At 41.5% G+C, this 18,133-nt stretch overlaps 2 protein-coding genes across 5 annotated transcripts; one reads left to right on the top strand and one right to left on the bottom strand.

Moving 5' to 3' along the window:
• Positions 1–1,280: 1,280 nt before the first annotated feature.
• LOC110060263 (hemagglutinin/amebocyte aggregation factor-like) lies at positions 1,281–8,477 on the top strand. 3 transcript variants are annotated; one of them, XM_020767020.2, is made up of 5 exons: positions 1,281–1,431; positions 4,388–4,781; positions 5,724–5,906; positions 7,273–7,462; positions 8,131–8,477. In XM_020767020.2, the coding sequence occupies exons 2-5, from the start codon at positions 4,394–4,396 to the stop codon at positions 8,234–8,236; spliced, it is 867 nt and encodes a 288-aa protein (XP_020622679.1). In that variant the 5' UTR covers positions 1,281–1,431; positions 4,388–4,393; the 3' UTR covers positions 8,237–8,477. The 3 variants fall into 3 exon arrangements, with proteins under 3 accessions (XP_020622679.1, XP_020622680.1, XP_089145129.1); XM_020767021.2 differs by having other exon boundaries at positions 1,305–1,558; XM_089289003.1 differs by lacking the exon at positions 1,281–1,431 and having other exon boundaries at positions 4,337–4,781.
• A 643-nt stretch (positions 8,478–9,120) lies between these two features.
• LOC110060223 (ketimine reductase mu-crystallin-like) lies at positions 9,121–18,093 on the bottom strand. Of its 2 annotated transcripts, none has more exons than XM_089289000.1 (9): positions 17,822–18,093; positions 15,904–16,054; positions 13,636–13,698; positions 13,408–13,509; positions 12,567–12,744; positions 11,640–11,761; positions 11,040–11,124; positions 10,485–10,541; positions 9,121–9,603 (listed from the first exon to the last, which is right to left on the bottom strand). In XM_089289000.1, the coding sequence occupies exons 1-9, from the start codon at positions 17,995–17,997 to the stop codon at positions 9,584–9,586; spliced, it is 954 nt and encodes a 317-aa protein (XP_089145126.1). In that variant the 5' UTR covers positions 17,998–18,093; the 3' UTR covers positions 9,121–9,583. The 2 variants fall into 2 exon arrangements, with proteins under 2 accessions (XP_089145126.1, XP_089145125.1); XM_089288999.1 differs by having other exon boundaries at positions 10,434–10,541; positions 17,822–18,091.
• Between the last annotated feature and the right edge of the window lie 40 nt (positions 18,094–18,133).

The following is an 18,133-nucleotide window of genomic DNA, read 5'->3' on the forward strand; positions in this document are numbered from 1 at the left end:
CCAGGGGTGTCGGAAGTAGAATACTAGGGACCTTACGCAAAACACGACGACAACGGCAACGAGAACGTCACCAAACAAAAGGTTTCATGAGCAGAACAATGGCTGTGCACGTGCGTTATAATTCTTGGTACTTTTCTTTGCCGTCCTCTACAAAACAGCGACGTGAAATGACCAAATTCTGCGTTGTCTGGAGAACGTGAACTACAACGGCTAATTTTTCGTATTTCTATTTGGCATTGAACGCATTCGTAGCATATTCAGCAGGGGCAAGTTTTAATACCGACAGACACTCTGGATAGTTCTAAATAAATGCGAAATTCTAAAGTAAAATAGAAACACATTTTTTTCTAGGCGTCTTCCTCGCCGTCGTCGTCGTATGTGCGCAAGGTCCTTACTGATTCCGCTGATGACCCCGTCGGTTGTGATCTACATTTTCGGAGTCGGAAGCAGAAGCCGAAGAATAAATCAATCACAATGCTCGGGCCTTGAGATTGGTTGGTTCTTCCGTCTCTGCTTCTGACTCTGAAAATCTAGCTCCCAGTGAATCAGAAGCGATGAAGTCGTAAACGGAAACAAAAGAAATAGAAACGTTCTGATTCTTCCGACTCCGATGCCGTCGAGTTTATGACTCCGCTGATGACTCCGATTTTCACCAGGTCATAGATCCACTCTTAACGACTCCGACAAAGATTACGATTCCGTCGCTAGTGCTAACCAGCCTTTAAGCTCAAGCATGTCTCACTTTTATTTTGCGTCGCTGTTTTGGTCTCATACTTGGGGTATGCGCCATGAAGCCAGCGTAGCTAGATATAGGTGTTCCCAGAGTCCCCGTGTCTTGCCGAAACTTTGGGGTGAGAATAGCACGCACGTACTACAGGTTGAGCTCACATTTAATTGTCGTTTGTAATTAATGTTAGTTCTCCCACGCACGCGCGTCCGTATCTGTGCACATATACACGTAATTGCATGTGTGATGCTGTCACATGAAATTCGTTGAGATTTTCCATTGAAATTGTCAGCATTTTTGGGTTATAACCTTTCGCTACAATTCAGTACTTAGTTATTTTGTATTTTAACTACTTTCTTTGTCGGCAAAATTTGACTATACAACTTTGATTAGACGTCTGGCAAGAATCATTAACGTAATTCTATTCGCATTGTATTGCAAGACCTGCAAAGACTAAGGTTAAACTAAATGTACTCTTTCCAACAAAAGCCGAAAGATATATATCTCATACACATTTGCGGTATGCAGCTTTTGGTGTTTGCAAAGTAAACATTTCAGAATCAACATTTGGCAGAGGTATGTAAATTATTCTGTAGGAGTACCGAGCAACTTTGACTCACTGTAGTGTCCCCACACACTGAACTTGCCGAGTCGATCAGCAACTGGTATAGTACATTGTCACCGTTTGCGTCCATCTCTCAAAGGTACGATCACTCACTTCTGACCGTTTTTCAGTAAGTCAGTCCAAGGTAATTAAGTTGTGCAGCCTGGCTGTAGCACAGAGAGTTGCTTCGTTAAGCTGAACTGTTGAAGGAGTGGCGCAATTCACAGGTATAGTTTGTATAATGCGCTAAGACACTTTAATTAGAAGTGTAGCTCTTTGGATTCCGACAAATTTTTTCACATAAATTTTTTTATTCAGCATTACTAGGAATTCAGAGCAAACGTATTGCCGATACACATTCTTCTGTAAATCGAGCGATTAAAATTGACTTTAAGGTAAATGATATGGATGAATAGGGTAGGAATATGTTTACCAAAAAATCATTTATTTTACACAATTTTTTCACTTGCAGACTGTAAGGAAAAGTATTAAACTGCAACGCTTCTTTAACAAATTCAAGCAGCCTTGTTTAGAGACCAAAGTGTCAACTTTAAAGGGAAGAAGATTTAAATGCAATGTAAACAAATTCCAAAGGAGAAAAAGAAGTCAAAAAGAACTCGATAGAACTAGGTATTATTTTGCAGAAAAAATAGCTTTCCTATAATCAGGTGCCTTGTATTCTATTGGTTTATGAAGAAAAGTATTGCGTTACAATTTCAAGTTTTGCTGCTGTCAGTTTAAGATTTAATTCCTAAACTATTTTGTGGGAGTGTTTACTTTTAACATTTTAACTTTGTGCGACGGAGACTCGTGAAGTATTCTCGAAGACACTTTAGCTGTTAATTTCCGGTTGTCTAGAGGTGTTTCATACTTCATTAAACTTCAGCTCCATTTTTACGCCGGAATTTTCCTACAATATAACAAGTAAATGCAACGATTATAATAAGGTATGAACTCTTTTTCCATGCAATTGAAAGTGCCGTGATCCCACATCAGTCGGCCAAAGCTGAAATGATTTCGGATGATAGTTTTAATGCTGCGTACGGTAAAACCTTCTCGGGTCCTTTACGTTTCTTTTATAAACGAGCTAAAATGATACAAGAAGAAAGACATTTTTAACATCGAAGACTGGTAAAAAAAAGCAGCTTCGGAGCATCGGTGGAATGCAAAATATGCAAGCGTTCAAAGTTACTAGGTTGCTATGCGTTTTAATTGATCAGTGCTTGGTTTGTTTGCTGCGGCATGACAGTTCTGGAAATTACTTTACCGTCAGTCCACGCTAATATAACTAATGGAACTTGACACCTGCAAATATCCATTTGATTGTTTTTATAGTATCCAGACGCAATTGCATTAATCATACCGTTCTGTTATAGCTAGTTTATGATTTGGGACATTCTTGGCGACAGAACTCCTCCATAAAATGATCGACGAAGAACCTAGTAGAATTTTTCGAAGTACAGAGGGTTTTCACATGACGTCACAGCAGCCATGGCAGAACAATAAACGGCGGCCATGTTGGTGTCCCAAACCCTGACTCAAGCGGCGTTGAGCGGCGATGCAGCTAGGAGCCTGGTGGGACACTCGCGGCTTCGCCGCTCGTTTTCGCGGATTACGCTCTATACGGTCCTATGTCCCAACCAACTAATAAACCGCCAGCTACGCAGGCCCAAACCAATCCTGAGTAGACCACGGGTAGTCCCTCTTTCGCTTAGTCTGTCGTGCGAGACGCGAAAGAAAACTTTGAGGGAAAAAATGACCGCGCGAAATCACTAGTCTCAATCCAGAGGGAGTTGAAAATTTTTTTTGTAAACACTTTGTTTTGTTCCAATAAATTTACACGGCTGGTAGCTAGACAAGTGAGTGAAAACGCTCTATATCCGTCTAATTGAAATACTGTAAGCTAAGTCAGATCAAAGAGCCAAGAGTGACCTCATCCGTAATGAATGATGCCATCCGTTGGCGCAAGCACTGCCTTATCCACACAGTGCACGAGTTCCGTACTCATTCAGTTTTTCAGAACTTACATAGTTTTGACTAAATTTCAAAAAGCTGCTTTCAAACAGGCTTGACTGTGTACACAGCCACAGGAAACACGAGAATTCAAAGGATCGTCTACAAATGCTTTTTGCTTTCGAGTTTGGTCGAGCCATGGTTAGTATTTTGGCAAAACGTAGATAAGCTAAAATACCTATGGCGAGTCCAAACAAGTCTGATTTCCTGCTGAAACGTACCTAATAGGTACAATAAGCTATTTACTACCATACATAAATTCGGTCAAACATTCAGAATATCAGTTCGGTGATTCTGATTGGCTAACTGAAAATTTGAGACGATTAAAGGGACATACAGGGTCATACAGAAATATAATAGTGTAAATACCGAATTTATTCGATTAATCTCCCTGGGAGTTCATTAAATTTTTGGACCTTGAAAGTGGGCGCTTATTCGAGGCTGGGCGCTAATTAAATTTTTACCATTTTCAGCACGTGTAGTATGTTCATTTAAATGGTGATAACAAAACGCGAAGATGTAACAAAGCAAGGTTTCTGTAAAATAGACCCTTTTCATAAATGGCTGCAAATTATAAATTCTATTGTAAGTATTAAAATTAGCCTGACTAACCTCGTTCTTGAGTTGATAATTCAAAAGAATTTTTACTCCCAAACGAGTTTATTGAGGCTAATCTAAATACATACAAAAGAGTTTTAAATTGGCAGCCATTTATGAAAAGGGTCTATACTCTGAAAAAAACTCCGTCCTCGGGAAGTCTCTTATTAGTACTTATTCAAGTTCAATTTCAATCTCATTGTCACTCAAGTCAATAAGCGGGGGTAGGGTGGGGGTGGGCGCTTATTCCAGTTTGAGAGGGAGGGGAAGGGGATGGGGTGGAGGTGGGCGCTTATTCGAGGCTGGGGGCTTAGTAACTTTTACTTCCCCTAGGATAGGCGCCTATTCGAAATGGGCGCTAATTCGAGGTTGGGCGCTTATTCGAATAAATGCGGTAGTTATTTACTGTAATGTTTTATCATCTTGTGCCCATACTTGTTTTCCAGGAAACAATGATCCGTGGGAATACTCTAATAACACTGGCAGTGGTCTTGGGGCTCGCCTATGTGTTCGGCAAAGAGGCTGACACTGAAAAGCGCCAAGAAGGCGAATCTTTACTTCCTGACATAGAATCTGACGTGGCTGATGCCCCTGAGGACGAGAAGAAAGAAGAGACCGTGAATGATCCCAAATGGCGCTATAGGTACAGAGCAGGCAGAAAAAGGTACAGGTACAGGCGGTCGAGATACCGACGTAACAAACCATATCCGACACAGAAACCAAAACCTACTCCAACTCCACCCACGCCTGATGAACAGCCCTGTTCTACGTCCAGACCTCCGACTGATGGGGAGTGGGCTAATGACTGGCAGGGGCACATGTTTTTTGAGTGTCCTAGAGGTAAGACAGAACTATTCGCGTTACAATGGGCCCAATGTTGAACGACTTTTTCGTGTTCGTGAAAATAATGAAACTGAAAATGGTGGCACTACAGATATACCAGACGTGAAAATTAAAGAGACAGCATGAAAAATTAATTGATCAATCCCTGAATAGATTTGAGAAAACTTGAAGGTTTTTGAAGGATTGTGCCTACTTTAGGTCAGGGAGCAGCTTTCGCAAGCTGCCACGTGACTTTCTCCCCCGCATAGGCTCAAAGAGTCGCTCAAACGGTTTTTCTTCGGGTGGAGAGAATCCGCTGAGCGATGTGAGGACAGTCGCAGGGCTAATTATAAGTGCAGGCTATGCAACTACACTGAAAAACGAACGTTCGAGCCTTCGCGGAGGAGAGAGGTCACATGAATGGTTCAATACGTTTGGGAGAACACTAAATGGAGCAAGCAACAGCTGCTATACTATGATGGTAAACTGAATCATAAGCTCAAATCACAGTCTTTGGTTAAAATGTTTATCATAATTTAACTGCAACCCACACATATGGAAGAACCTAAAGTGCTTGATCTTGCTTAGCTAAACAGGTTCTTATATTTTAGGTATCAGAATTGAGTTGTAAATTTCTGCCAGCAGGTTCTTAAACCACTAGGTTCTTCAGTTACACGCGGGTTTTCATTGTACTTTTCAGAGATAGTGTTCCGCGTTTATGCTCAGTGGTTTTACTTCCACTTACAGGTCAAACAAGAGCAAGGAAATGACAAAAAGAATCCATTCTTTCTGTTTGTGTTTGCGTATAAAAGTGTGTGAAACAGGCTGAATTTCACACTGTTTGTTTGCCATTACTTTACTAAGCGAATAGTGTTTAGTGAAAGAGTTATGTAGCTCGTTACATTTTTCGTGTCATTACTCCGTTTCTGTGATATGATACTATGCGATGTTGATTTACAGGCAGCACTATCATCTCTATAAAGAGTGTTTTCAGAGATTGCCAGCATGACCGTATTTGGGAATTCGGCTGCGGTTACAATGAGGCTTCCACTTCCAGAGGTCACTGTCACTGGGACCATGGATACGTCAACGATCCGAAAAAGGGCATCTTCTTCAACTGCCCCAATCACGGTTTCATTGCAGGTAACAGCCCCGCCTTAGTTCTCAGACATCCCTTTGGCGCGACGCGCAGTGTGAAGCCAGAGGCATATCACGAAGAGCGTGCAACTGCCATACTAAGCCTCTGTCTCCGTATTTTTACAGACCTGTCTATTTTTAGGCTTCTTTTCTCTCCAAATAGGTCAGTTCCGGTCTATATGAGAGTGCATCGGCAAGGAAAAAAGTGGCGGCCTGAGTTGGACATGCATATGTCAACAGAATAATTAAAAATAAAGTCCGTGCTTGTGATTGATCACTGAGGTTCCTGCGGGGGTCTGAATTCGCCGCAAATTCAAACTAAAAATACATCGGTCTGTGAAAACGCCGTGACAGGAATATGGGGTAGTTGCACGCTCCTAGTGATGGGCTCCTGGTAAAGCATAATAAACCATAATAGTCTGTTCCAGGCTCTTGGTCAGTCCCAGACCCCGCTTGTCGCGCGCCCGCTTTTTCCATCGTCCTGCCCACTGACCGAGATCCTGGAACGGGCTAAAAGCATAAGCGAGAGTAAGATTAACACACAGCACGGGTTTTTCCTGTTTCTTTGAAACATAGAGAACCGTTTTCACCCATTATTGTGTTAGATGGAACAGATCTTTCAATCTAAGGTACTTTCTCACAACTTCCAAAGTTTTCAGCGCCTGTTCGCGTATTTTTCTCCGCACCAACGCTGTGAATTTTTCACGCGGCTCCTTAACTGCCAACCGAACGACTGGAACAACCTAGACTCGCACCTGCCCAGATCTAGAGGGCACTGTATGGTTATGAAGCTCGGCAAACATCAAATGCGCAAACAAAGATGTGCAGTCCTTTATTTTGCACTCATAAAACGTGCGTGAACAATCAAAGCGTTTCTATTGGTTTGTTGTTTAATCAACAATGAACTTTGTTGGGTTTATTATTATCCTCTAATAAAGGAACTCAGTCACTGTATTTTGAGTTCTTTTGGCGGCATACAAAATTACCTTACAATTGAAGGAAACCCACAAATAGTAGTTTACTGAGATAGAAAAACGCCATAGAGATAAAAAAAATAAAAATAAAAAAATAAGCCATAAAGGAACAAGGATGGTTAACAAGAACTGTAAACGACAAACGTGAAAAGTTTAGGCTAACCTTTTCAAGATGCGCAAACATTGACGTGCTCAGACTTCGTTCCCAGTCTTTCGAACTCCCAACTAGTGCAGGTAATTTTTGTATTGTAATGTAATGTTATTGTTGCAGTAAGAACTAAAACTCCCGCGCCACAGAGCGCGTGAAAGAGAGCGGTGGGAATAAGAGAAACTGACTGAGGTTGCAGATAATGGCCCTTACTTAACCAATCTTCTTTTCTTCTTGTTTTCACGCGTAGGTGTCAGCAGCGATTTTTTTAGCGGGCACGGAGATCGACGCTTTACTTTCAAATGCTGCAACGACGAAGAGTTTGACCACGTGGATTGCCACCATTCGCGTCTGCTTAAAGGCGACTTCGACTACAAAGTGGATCGCGACAAGCGGTTTTATATCACTGGCATTAACAGCTACTTCATCGTCGGGAAAGGGTAACTATGTTTATGCCTTGCCGGCTAGGGCGTACCCAGAGGAGGGCCCCAGAACCATGCAACCCTTCCGAGTTGCAACTTTTGCAAATAAGGTCTATTTGACAAATGAAGTTTTCCAAATGTCATTAAAAAAATACGCGCTCCTCCACGGCTGTACCTGTGCTATTGAGACCAACTACCAGTCTATGAGCCCACAAGATGGCATATTAAGTTAGGGAGGTACCGTGACCTCATGGTTAGTGCGCTCGTCTCCGAATCGAGCGGTCCGGGTTCGAGCCATGGCCGGGGACATTGTGTTGTGCTCTTGGGGAAGACACTTTACTTTCACAGTGCCTCTCTCCACCCAAGTGTATAACTAGGTACCGGCAAACTCAATGCTGGGGGTAACCCTGCGATGGACTAGCATTCAATTCACGAGAGAGCAGAGATACTCCTAGTTGCTTCATGTTACAGAAACCAGGATAAGCTCCGGCCTGATGGGCCACTTGGCTCGTATGCAGACTAATTAAGTGATTTTCAGTTTTCCATGTAGATATTTTTTGGATGAAATATTTAGCTCATGGCTTGCACGATAGCTTCAGTTCTAGTAAATTGATATCGATTGATATTATATTAAGGTTAGAATGCAGTTTAGAGCTAAATAAATTGCATCGACTTCTCTACCACAGGGATAGAAACTGGAAGATTGACTACTGCAAGTCTGAACCAGAATACTTCGGTTCGGGTGAAGGTTTCGTCAGTGACCCCGAGGAATCAGATGTCATCGAGAACTAAACACTTGTTATGCCCAAGACGATCTGAATATTAAGCTGCACTTAGACTCTAACCTTGTTCTCTTAGTAATCACAGTCATTGAAGGTAGCGCGGATACTGACCAACAAGTAGTTTTGTAGCAAAGACATATCAGATGAGCTTCTTGTTCTTTCAATTTTTGAGTATATATTAGGTAGCGAAAGAAGCCCACATCGGAGTTGTAAAATCATGTAACTGCATTAAAAGCCTGGAAAGTTGTCAATACCTTACCAATACCTCATAAATGTTTTCATACTTCACCAGCTAGAGAAATGAAGCACAGGCGCTACTTTGTCGGCCATTACTGAGACTTTCGCAAGTGGAGCAGCTCCACAGCTCGTGGGAGGGGGGCGGGCGGACCGAGAAAGAACCCGTTACACCCCCTACCTATACACACACAGGCCCTATAAACGAGCCTTAATGACCAAAATTACCACCGTCACCCTACCATCATACAAGTGTCAACCTGCTAGCCAACATCACCGGCACATTGCCCAACACAATCTGTCCACAGACCTTTTTTTTTTTTTTGCTACGATGTATTTTTTGCGCTCGGCCTTTTTCGACTTTTCAAATCCCCTGCGATTAATGCTTTTGCTCGCGATGTCGACGAACCTAAGACAAAATAGAGTCTGGACAGACTAATATACACAATCATCACAAGTGGGATATCACGGGTCTATGCAAATGTGAGACACTCGACCTCACGGGCTCCCTGTTCAAAGGTGTCTGTTACGTTAAGCGCACAACGACTCACACATCAAACAATACGCCGCACGCGCTTGTGCTCCAACGTGAGCCTGCTCGGAGGCCAAACTAGCCACGACGAACGAGCTGATTATAAAGAGACTGCAGAGAAACAAAAGTTCCTATTTTGTAATTTTGATTTCAAATACTCCGGTCCTTATCCACAGTTTACTAACTCTTTTTTATTACAAAACCAAGTCAGTTCAGAAAGTCAACAGCTTAAACCAACAAATCGGACTGCTTTATTGCCGGTCTAATTAATCCAAGTACTGGACTCTATCCCGAAGGATCCCGCGCGGTTTCCTTGTAGTTTTATGACTTTATACTTTCCTTAGAATTAACTTACACATAAACAATTTTTTTTTTTCGCCCACCTTTCCTTTTTTTGTTGTTTTCGTTGAACACGTTAAACGTGAGTAAACTCCACGTTGGCTCTCAATCAGAAATGTGCAATTGATTCCGGTCCGTCGGATTTTTCCAAACCATAATCGAAACTTGCTCGGAACGATACTTGGAGAATATCAGCTTTGGTCGCTGCACTGAGTTCGTACTGTTCAAGACTCGGAGGAACTTCGTGCTTGGTCAATGAGATTTACACAATTCTGTAATATCATCAAATGTTATATTAATCTTCATTTCTGTATTTTTTAAAGACTTCGTCTTTAAGTTATATTAACTTTTCGTCGGAGAAAGCGTACAAACTTGTAATCCAGAGATCGCGGATACAAGTGCTGTTCTAACCAAAAGGTAGAACTGTTTCTTAGTAGACCCAAGTTCCATTCCTCGGCCATGTTTGTTAATAGATAACTTGTTCGCCTCCTCCCAGTTGGAACTTTTAACCATTTCATGTTAAACTGGACATATTTGTTTCTAATATCTTTATGCTTAGTCCCATCAGCACTTGCGCTTAATTCCCGAGGGGAGGGTACTCCCTATAATGGTCTATACAGTGAGGCTCCACCCGAAGGGGGTACCTTTTTCAGGTATATCAAAGGGTGGGGAATTCACAAGTTTAGGTCTATGAAGGGGTAGTGCGATCTGTCATTTAGTCATTTTAATGGGACTTTAATTAAAATATTTCGAACAGACACACCTTATGGAAGTATCATTTAAATTAGTAGGTAGTACACGAAAACTTCCTTCCTTTCTTGGCGTTTTAATCGTAATACGGGCCAGGCCAGTTATGAGAGTATGTGAAAGGGGTACATTTCTCTAATTATTTCAAGGTATACAAAAACGGTGCCTTTTCTGCCGAATTGGTATAAAAAAAGTAAGGGGTTAGACCTCTGGGCAGAGCCTCCCCATATAACTTTATAGGGTTCCCCCCCCCGGGGGGGGGGGTTTAATCACTTCCTGAGAGTAAACAAAATAATGTCTTTTGTTGTTGTTGCTAAAATTAATTGAATAAGCACTGATGACATTTTCTCCCCACCCTAAAAAGAAACCATGATCACAGGCTATAGTGCATTGAGAGGTGCTCCACCTTCTTTGAGCTTGCTCAACACCAACTTAGCAGATACAACATCTTCCACAGCCATGCCTATTAAGACAACAAAAACAACATTAAATAGTCTGTGACATACAAATCTTACAGTTCTAAGCCAATCCAAGGGATCATGATGATTTCACTATTTTAAATTACCAAGGGGCAGCTGGTTTACCATTACATTATGACGAAAACCACACCCTAGCAAGTACACCCTGTTTAGCACAGGCACTATAATAGTAACACTGTACTAACAGTTCTTCGCTAAGTACTGTGGCAACTGTGGTACAGATTTAATTAATAACAATAAAGATTCTCTACCTAAAGACATCATTATTTGAAATCACATGCAAAGCAAGGCAATGAGCTGAGGGTTGATTTAGCTGCTGATTTAGGCAAAGATTTTGTCTAGTAAGAAAACGTCCTAGGACATTAAAACAGACTAAGCATGATTTCCTCACTTCCTGGCTCGCCTCATTTAAGATAAACTGATTGCAGTACTGGATCAGACTATGAAGCTCAGGGTTACAAGATTTTTGAACTCCAGCTTACCTAGAGATTTGAAGATGATTGTTTTTCCTTCGGGAACAGCCAGTTTTCCTGAAATCACATCACCAATCTCTCCAGACACTGTTGCCTTGTTACACAACAAAATATTGAAAACTTCAGAATGACAAGCAATCTCTTGTACAATTTTATTACAATGTTCAAATGAACTCTATTCACAACTTAGTTGGAGTCCTTATTTCCATAAGTAAAGCCTATTCTGATTTAGGAAGTGGCTTTAAATCGTGCCAGGACTTAACTCTGCTCTCTTCTTACTGGATAGCTACACCCTAGCCTGCAAAACAAGTGCATTGGCAGGGCCAAAGCATGATATGCAGGCTAGCTACACCCCATTCACGTATAGATACATATAGGTCCACTTGCAAGTTACCTCATTAATTTACTAGGCAAGTACCCATTTATTTTCCTGGGTGAGGACTGGAAGGCACTGTAAGAGTTTGGTGTCTTGTGTGAACAATACAACAGACTTCTACATACCAGAGCCTAGAGCCAGAGCCAGACCCCTCAGTTTGGAGGAAGTCTAACATGTCAACTATTATGCTACTGCACCTTAGAGTTTCTTAACAGTAATTTGGACAGACTGACCTTGGAAAGAATCACATCTCCAGCTTCCTTCATAGCTGCTTCACTACTGTCTGCCACTATAAAACTGTTGTGCATTACCTCATCATCTAACTCCCTCCATGTTGGCCGAGGTGCACCAACAGCTAACAAATTTAACATTTAAACTATTGTTAATGGAAAAACTTAACAGATTACTGTCCTGAAGTTAGAAGGCCATCACTTTACTTAGGTTTCCCAGGCCCTGCACAAGGAAACAAGTATTAAATTCCTAGATGCAAACACATGTGGTCATAGATCACCTTATTTTGTAAGATGATTTCCATAATTAAATTTCAGTTTTCATACAGTAACAACTCGAAGGAGAGACACCTTCAACAAAATGATCACAATGATGATTACCTTAAGGTGGGTCCAACACATAATAAGTCACCACTCATTCACTATGGCTCAAAGAAGCATGTAACATGCCTCGACTTGGAAAGAAAATTATTTTATTTCTGTTAATAACTGAATCAAGCTGTATGGAAGGTGGGTGCCCGGGAAGTCCGGGGCCCCTCCACTGTGATCAGCCAGTCCCTAGAGAGCAAGCATGCTCCCAAGGGTGGCAATCCCCACAATCCAGCCAGAAATCCCCACGTACAGTTATCAATTCAAGCACCTGCTACACTGAACCAACAGTGGAAAAGAGGATGGAGAGGGAGATGCAGATAAAAACAAGGCCAAATAGCTACCTGTAAGAGTTCTACTGAAAAACGGCTTAACTATGCTATGCTCGATCACTCTAATATGGGGCACACTGTGCCTGCGCTAACATCAAAGAACCGCTAACTGCCTGATGAATGCTAGCTTTTCTTTGTTGCTAACTTAAATAAATTGCATTTAACTGCATATAAATATATAAAGCTTAGTTACAGATAAAGTGCCTGAATGTAACAAAGGATCACTTACAGTTTATTAAGGCACCAGACTTGACCCACTTTCCACATAGAATCGGACTTGTTGCTAACGTTACAGTCACTATAACATCAGCACCTGATGCTGCCTCTTCGACTGTTGCACAAGCTTTTGCACCAACCTCATTAGCCAGCTTTTGTGCATTGGCAAAGGTTCTACTCCATATCCTGACCTTAAAATAAAGGAGGTTTATTTTAGTGAGACCATGGTCAGTTGATAACACCATTGCTGGTGGCCTCATAAGCAGGCATGAAGACCTTATGGTTGGTGTACTGGACTCTGGACAAGCGCTCCAGGATCAAGCCTTGGCTGAGATCATTGTGTTGTGTCCTTGAGTAAGACACTTTACCCTCACATTGCCTCGCCCTACCCAGGAAGATGAGTAAATTGGCATAGGTAGGTGGGTAAAGTCTGCATACGAACCAAGTGGCCCATCAGGCTGGAGCTTATCCCTGGTTTCAGTATCACAAAGCAACTAGGAGTATTTCTGCTCTCCCCTGGATGGGATGCTAGTCCATTGCAGGGTTACCCCCAGCATTAAATTTGCCGGTACCCATTTATACACCTGGGTGGAGAGAGGCACTGTGAGAGTTAAGTGTCTTGCCCAAGAACAGAACACAATGTATTCGGCCAGGGTTCGAACCTGGACGCCTCACACTGGAGACGAACACATTAACCATGAGGCCACTGTACTTCCACTTTCATCCATGGGGACTGACTAGAAATACTCGTCCTCTAATGCCATGGAAACCAGAGATCTATGCCAGATTGTTGGTCCACCTGGTTCAAATGTACTCTTGATCTTTCATACGGATTATGCAGTCACTTCACATACCTCAGTGAAAGGTCTCACATGCTGAAGTGCCTGGACATGACTTCTTGCCTGAGCACCAGATCCCAGGATACACAACACTCTTGCATCCTCAGGGGCAAGGTACTGAGATAAAAAGACAACTAAAAGTTTGTTCCCATTTAAAATATTAATCACAGTAAAATAAAACTATGTAGCAACTATTGGTTTGACATAAGTGAAGCCATAATTCAAATCTGTCTCTCTCCTCACCTTGGTTGCAACTGCCGAGGCAGCTGCAGTCCGCATGTCTGTGATTACAATACCATCCACAATCTTTAATTCAAATTCAATGAATGAAAATCAATACATAATTAAAAGCACAAAGAGTTGAAAAGGACTCTTACAGGTTTCTCAACTACACACTGGGAATTCTAAAATGATCTACGTTTCATATCAAAATGAGTCTGATATTCATGAGTTTCAGGGATATAGCTCAAAATGAGTTTGATCTGCAAAACAAAGATTGAAATAAAAAATACGCAAATCCATACGTAATATTAATATTTATTATAAGGCTAGCTCCATGAGCAGGCAAGATGGAGCTATCTTGCCCGCTCGGGACTACCCGCCGTGTCCCACGAGAAAAATTTCCCGGAAAGCCATATAATAAATCCTTTATTGACCAAGCTTGTTCAGTCAAGATAACTGTATATGAAGAAGCTAGTCATAAAAGGGGATAAGTGACGATTTTGGTTGCTTTTCTTTTTTTTGCTCGAAATTGGCTGAATTTTTGCATGTGGTCTTCAATGTAATAGAAAAACGTGGTTCTGTATTTTTGTCGCTGGTTTTTGCTTTGTTTTCGAGTTAAAACATAGGCAAAAAACTTGGCTTTTCCTAGCCATGTCTTTAGGAGTTTATTTGTTGAACAGCAAACAGGTCACTTAGAAAACAGCAAAATGGTAGGAGCCCATGATGGGCTCCTGAAAATTACCATTTTGCTGGTTTCTAAGTGAAACCAACATTCTTGCCGTCATGCGTTAACGTGAAATCAACATTTTAACTTATTTAGACCTGGAATCAACATCATTGAGCTTATGCGCTGCGTGAAATTGACATTTTGCTGGTTTCTAAGTGAAACCAACATCCTTGCCGTCACGCGTTAACGTGAAATCAACATTTTAACCTATTTAGACCTGAAATCAACATCATTGAGCTTATGCGCTGCGTGAAATTGACATTTTGCTGGTTTCTAAGTGAAACCAACATCCTTGCCGTCACGCGTTAACGTGAAATCAACATTTTAACCTATTTAGGCCTGAAATCAACATCATTGAGCTTATGCGTTGCGTGAAATTGACATTTTGCTGGTTTCTAAGAGAAATCAACATCCTTGCCGTCACGCGTTAACGTGAAATCAACATTTTAACCTATTTAGACCTGAATTCAACATCATTGAGCTTATGCGTTGCATGAAATTGACATTTTGCTGGTTTCTAAGTGAAATCAACCTCCTTGCCGTCACACGTTAACGTGAAATCAACATTTAAACCTTTTTTGACCTAAAATTAACATTTTTGAGCTTATACGTTACGTGAAATTGACATTTTGCTGCTTTCTAAGTGAAATCAAAGTCCTTGCGGTGGCGGCGGGCCGAGCCTTTGTTATGATAAACCGAGGCGAGACTTTGACTTATAACAAAGGCTCTGTTTATCATAACAAAGACCCGGCTTCGTTTATTTGCAGCCTCGGCGGGAAAAGGGCGTTAGGTATTTTAATCGAAAGTGAACTTTGTCGAAAACGCTCCAAATTTCGTATGCAGTTTTGTTTAGGTATGTTTAGCAATGTTCCGTAGTTTTTCTGCTAAACTTTGCTTCGTTTTTGGGATATTGCGTACGCAAAAAACCACTCGGTTTTCCTAGCAGTGTCTTAATAAAGCGAAGCAAAAACCAGCGGCAAAAATACAGGGACACGTTTTTCTATTACATTGAAGACCACATGCAAAAATTCAGCTAATTTGGAGCAAAAAAAAAGAAAAGCAACCAAAATCATAACTTATCCCCTTTTATGACTAGCTTCTTCATATTGGCCTCGTTCTCTTTTTGCGAGTTTATGGACCAAGACAGAGTCGAGGTCCATAAAGACGCAAAAAAAGAACTTGGACAATATCCAGCCATCTTGACCTCACACTTGGTCAATAACCCCTACATATTTTTGATTGATATGTATTTAACATTCATTTGTGCACCAAGACTTGTCTGATGACTAGAGCAAAAATGCAAATTAAATAATAGCAGCTACTTTGTATACACAGTAATAACCCTTATGCAATAGAGGATTTTTTTCCATGATTAAAAAAGAGCCTCATCTTCACACGTGGGGGGAAGATAGTTAATACGAATCTTGGGTGTGCATAACTTTCAAGAATTCTCTCAACCACCCCTCTACCCCCCCCCCCCCCCCCCGCCATAAGTGTTTCCCCCCAAGTGTTTAGATGAGGCTATGTAAACACAGAAAAAAAACCTCTAAGTTTTAACTTACTGCTTGTGGCAAACCATTTCTGGGGTCAAGGACCATAACATTGGCAATGAATGAAGGGAGGCCCTGTTTCTCATTTTCTGGAAAGCCTGTGACCAGTTTGACAGCAAGAGCACTGTCCTTAGCTGAATATGCTGGCATGACAAGAAGAAATCTACAGATATAGAACACAATAAGCAGTTATCAGGTTGAGTTGCACCAAATGGCCCAATTTCCCACTATAGATGAGATGCACCTGCAGGGAATCATGGTAGTTGTATTCATAAACGAATGAATGAATGAATGAATGATCATCTTGAACTGGATATTTGTTTTGATAAATACAACTACCATGATTCCTTGCACGTGCATCCCTGGGAGGGGCACTCCCAGAAAAATTGGGTGGGGTTGAGTTGCCTGCTTCCCAAAACCCTTACCTTATTTATGACCAAAATCTCCAATTTTCCTTACCCTATTGATGACCTGACCAGAAATTTGATACACTATTTATGGCCATTGCGGCTGGCACAGTTGCTCTAAGCATAATTTGTGAAGGGCTTTCGTTAATGGTCTTATTGATAATGATGAAAAAGTAGCTTCTTCTAATTCTAAAAAACATACTTAGTTCAAGACCAGAGTGCTAAAACCATACCCCGTTTCAAACCAAAATGGCCAAAATCAATACCCTATTTATAACCAAAATGGCTGAAAAACCACACCCTTTGGGGCTGCACATACCTATATAGTCCATATAAGGAAGTACCCCTCCCCTCCCCCCCCCTCTCCCAGGGCTGCATCTCATAGAGGGAATTGGTCATTAACTGTCGACACTGCCAGTTGGGCTATTGTATACCTTACTATACATATCAGAGGGTTCTGAAGCTCCTCCTATGTGATATAGATGCTGTATTGGATGTTTGCCAGGTTGATGTTATTTATTGTATAATTTTAAGGAGAGCAATTTGATATCACATGTAAGGCAGGTAGTGGGGAATGTGAAAATCAAATTTTCCACATCAAAGTATGTTAACATTGTTTTGCCAAATAAAGGAAATTTTTTCCCTATTAATCACTCTCTTCTCAGTCTGTCCCTCCTGAGGGTAGGAAAATGTTGTCACCTAATAATTATATGACCCTATGCATATGGTGGGGCTATAATTTTACCGCGTCAATGTTAACTCAGAAGATGGGATTTTGACCGGGCAGAAATCCAAAATATCAAATTCCTGGGAGGCTGAGAGGGTGAAGGGAGGGGGGGGGGGGGGGGGGGGGAGAATTAAAGTTTTAAATTGACCATGTGAAAGTTCAGATGCCTATAGGTCACCCGGCAAGAGATGTTGTTTCAACTGACAGGGAACCTTTGCATAGCAGCAGTGGATCAGGGGTTGTAAAACCTTAGTACCTTTTGGCGCCATTGGTGTGGATGGCAAATGTTGAAGGCGTGGGCACGTAGTTGGGGTGGGGGGGTCAAGGTCAAAATTTTTGCAGTAATTTAACCCTCTAAAACATGTTTTCCAGCATTCCTGACTCTTGAAAGATGTTTACGAAGGCATGATATCAAATCTGGAGTTTCCCTTCTGGTAAACAGAAAACCAAAAATGATAATGAAGATGTGAAAATATGTGTATTTTCTTTTCCTAACTTGATAATCAGTCAGTCGGTGGAAGTCAGACAAACTACGTATGAAACTATTTTGTTACATTATTTTTATGATGAGTCAAACAAATAACAACAAAGAAATACTGCTCAAACAGGAGGAAGGGGGGAGGGGGTGCACACCCATCAACCCCTCCCCTGGATCCGCCTGTGTATAGAGCAAGACAACCCCAACACAAGTTTTTTAGGAATCTCGCAGATAACTCGCTAATTTCAACAGTAATTATTATCACATGTTCTTAGCAATTTACACTTTGTATGTAAGCTTATAATCAAGCTTATTTACCCGCGATCTTCCATTTGCACGGCTGTGCGCACGGGCTGAACAACTCCACCGCCCTCGCGAGCGGAAAAATTTACCAAAGCCTCTTCCAGAACGGGAATGAGATCCTCATACTTTAGAACTTCTTTCACACGCGAGGCAGTGACATATTTAGGAGGTTCAACCACAGGATGAGCCATTCTGTAACCAAGAGAAACAACCGCGCGCTTCACTACGATCTTGCACCCAATATCACAATCTGAATGTGCAGTAAGTTGATACTCTAGCCAGCAGTACTACATTAAAAAGTAAACCTAATCGGCGTTTTGATTGGTC

The sequence above is a fragment of the Orbicella faveolata genome, unplaced genomic scaffold (genome assembly GCF_042242905.1).
Source record: "Orbicella faveolata isolate gen_17 unplaced genomic scaffold, um_ofav_v1 contig_2, whole genome shotgun sequence".
Lineage (NCBI taxonomy): Eukaryota > Metazoa > Cnidaria > Anthozoa > Scleractinia > Merulinidae > Orbicella > Orbicella faveolata.

Bases quoted from the DNA above. Each gene is read 5' to 3' on its own strand.
- LOC110060263 (XM_089289003.1), top strand. From the start codon at position 4,352: ATGTTTTATCATCTTGTGCCCATACTTGTTTTCCAGGAAACAATGATC. The intron at 4,782-5,723 runs GTAAGACAGAAC...GTTGATTTACAG, and splicing joins GTTTTTTGAGTGTCCTAGAG to GCAGCACTATCATCTCTATA. The intron at 7,463-8,130 runs GTAACTATGTTT...TCTCTACCACAG, and splicing joins TACTTCATCGTCGGGAAAGG to GGATAGAAACTGGAAGATTG.
- LOC110060223 (XM_089288999.1), bottom strand. From the start codon at position 17,997: ATGGCTCATCCTGTGGTTGAACCTCCTAAATATGTCACTGCCTCGCGT. The intron at 13,510-13,635 runs GTGAGGAGAGAG...TTTTTATCTCAG, and splicing joins CCTCGGCAGTTGCAACCAAG to TACCTTGCCCCTGAGGATGC. The intron at 10,542-11,039 runs GTAAGCTGGAGT...TTGTCTTAATAG, and splicing joins AATCATCTTCAAATCTCTAG to GCATGGCTGTGGAAGATGTT.